Source organism: Paramisgurnus dabryanus, chromosome 8 (assembly GCF_030506205.2).
Source record: "Paramisgurnus dabryanus chromosome 8, PD_genome_1.1, whole genome shotgun sequence".
In the NCBI taxonomy this organism is placed as follows: Eukaryota; Metazoa; Chordata; class Actinopteri; order Cypriniformes; family Cobitidae; genus Paramisgurnus; species Paramisgurnus dabryanus.
In genome coordinates, this window is record NC_133344.1 from 41,744,724 (window position 1) to 41,746,581 (window position 1,858).

The following is a 1,858-nucleotide window of genomic DNA, read 5'->3' on the forward strand; positions in this document are numbered from 1 at the left end:
TTTAAATAAATTACTGCATACACAACAACAACAAAATGTTTAGCCTTAAAATGTTTAACACATGTGGTTTTGCATAATTTCTAATTACATTTTAACATAAATTTAATCAGTTTGTTAACTTTATAAAACAGAAAAGTAAAAGGGAAAACATGTTTAATCACTGTAGTGCTTAAATGATTTCTTACAGGGTAGAAAAAAACACCTTTTCACATTATTCTGAAAGTTAGAGGGGTGTGAGGGGCCTCCAAAATAAATGTTCCCTAGGGCCTCCAAATATCTAGAACCGGCCCTGATTACCAGTAAATCTATATATAAGTTTATCTATACAGATAAGATTAGCTTTTACCCAACCACACACAAGCTTCACCCATGACTAATTAGTCATTATTAAATCATTACATATTTTATTATTAAAGGGGGGTAAGTTAAACCTTTAATTTGCAAGGATTACAATCTATTTAATGAATCTGTAACATTCTGAATTCTGTGTTTTTTAATTTTTGTATCACATCAGCACATCTACCTGGATGCCTTTACAAAGCAAATCATTTTTTTGCGAATATCAGTGAAGTTTAAAGCATAAACAAGAGGGTTAAGGATTGGTGATACAACAAGAAACTCCATTGAAAGAATGACTGACAGCCCTGTTGACATTTCTAAATTCACAAAGCGACTAAATGTTACTTCAGAAATAATGGCAATTGAGAAATTTAAAAGAATCACTATGTGTGGAATACAAGTTTGATAAGCTTTGCTTCTGAACTGTGATGAGCTTCTTTTACAAATGATAAGAATTTTAACATAAGAATATAATATTAAACATAATGGGATAACAGCAGATATAATCAATATAAAGAAACCCCAAATATTAATAATTAAATTGTTTGCACAAGATAGCTTAACAATTTCATAATTGTAACAGTACACCTTCCACAATTTGTCATCACACATTGTTAGTCTTGAAGTTAATAGAACAGAGATAGCAAGACAAAGCATTGGAAAAATCCAGTATATAAAAATTAAAACAGTTATTACCCTTAAAGTAACTATGTTATGGTAATGTAAAGGTTTACTGATAGCAACAAATCTGTCAAATGCCATTAACATTAATGTTGCAAACTCATTTGTTAGATATGAGTAAATGACAAAACTCTGGATGAGGCATGCTTCAGTGGAGATGGTGTGTGTATCAGACAGCAAGTCAGACAACAACCTTGGAAAAAAGGCAGCTGTACCATACACAGAGTTTAAGGACATACATGAAATCAGAATGTACATGGGCTGGTGTAAAGTCCTTTCCAAATATATTGCAAGAATTATAAGGACATTTAGGATTATGATCACACAGTATAAGACAAACCCCAAAGTGAACAAAGCATATCTTACATGCCCAAGATTTTTAAACAACATAAAGTGAAAATATGTTTTATTTTCCATTAACACCGAATTATTTTATTGACCTCAGATATTGTCTTGCCACAGTTGCCCTTCAGTTTGATCATTGGGGTCCTAAAGACAAAAACATCAAGGCTTAAAGAAAATTTTACTGAACTTTTAAACAAGGTCTTTAACAGAATTAATGACAAAGCATGTTTTTATGTAAAGCTGCTTTAAAATTAATGTCACAAGCAGTAAACAAATAAGAATGACAGGAGTAGATATTTTAGTAATTTTACAAAATCTCAGTTATCATTTCAGTTATTAAGTTATCAGCTAGGGATATCAGTATTGTGTCATAGATACTTACCTCAGATGGTGCTACTTCTGTTGTTTTAGAGGGGCTTTGGGTCACCAGTATATGCTTGTATTTTATACCATGTAACATGTCTCAGAAGACATCCCTAGGGCTTATTTTGCA

At 31.5% G+C, this 1,858-nt stretch overlaps 1 protein-coding gene across 1 annotated transcript; it reads right to left on the minus strand.

Moving 5' to 3' along the window:
• Positions 1-519: 519 nt before the first annotated feature.
• LOC135720873 (olfactory receptor 4B13-like) lies at positions 520-1,437 on the minus strand. The gene has a single exon (XM_065242992.2). It carries the CDS (start codon positions 1,435-1,437, stop codon positions 520-522), a length of 918 nt encoding a protein of 305 aa, XP_065099064.2.
• Positions 1,438-1,858: the final 421 nt, after the last annotated feature.

Bases quoted from the DNA above. Each gene is read 5' to 3' on its own strand.
- LOC135720873 (XM_065242992.2), bottom strand. From the start codon at position 1,437: ATGGAAAATAAAACATATTTTCACTTTATGTTGTTTAAAAATCTTGGG.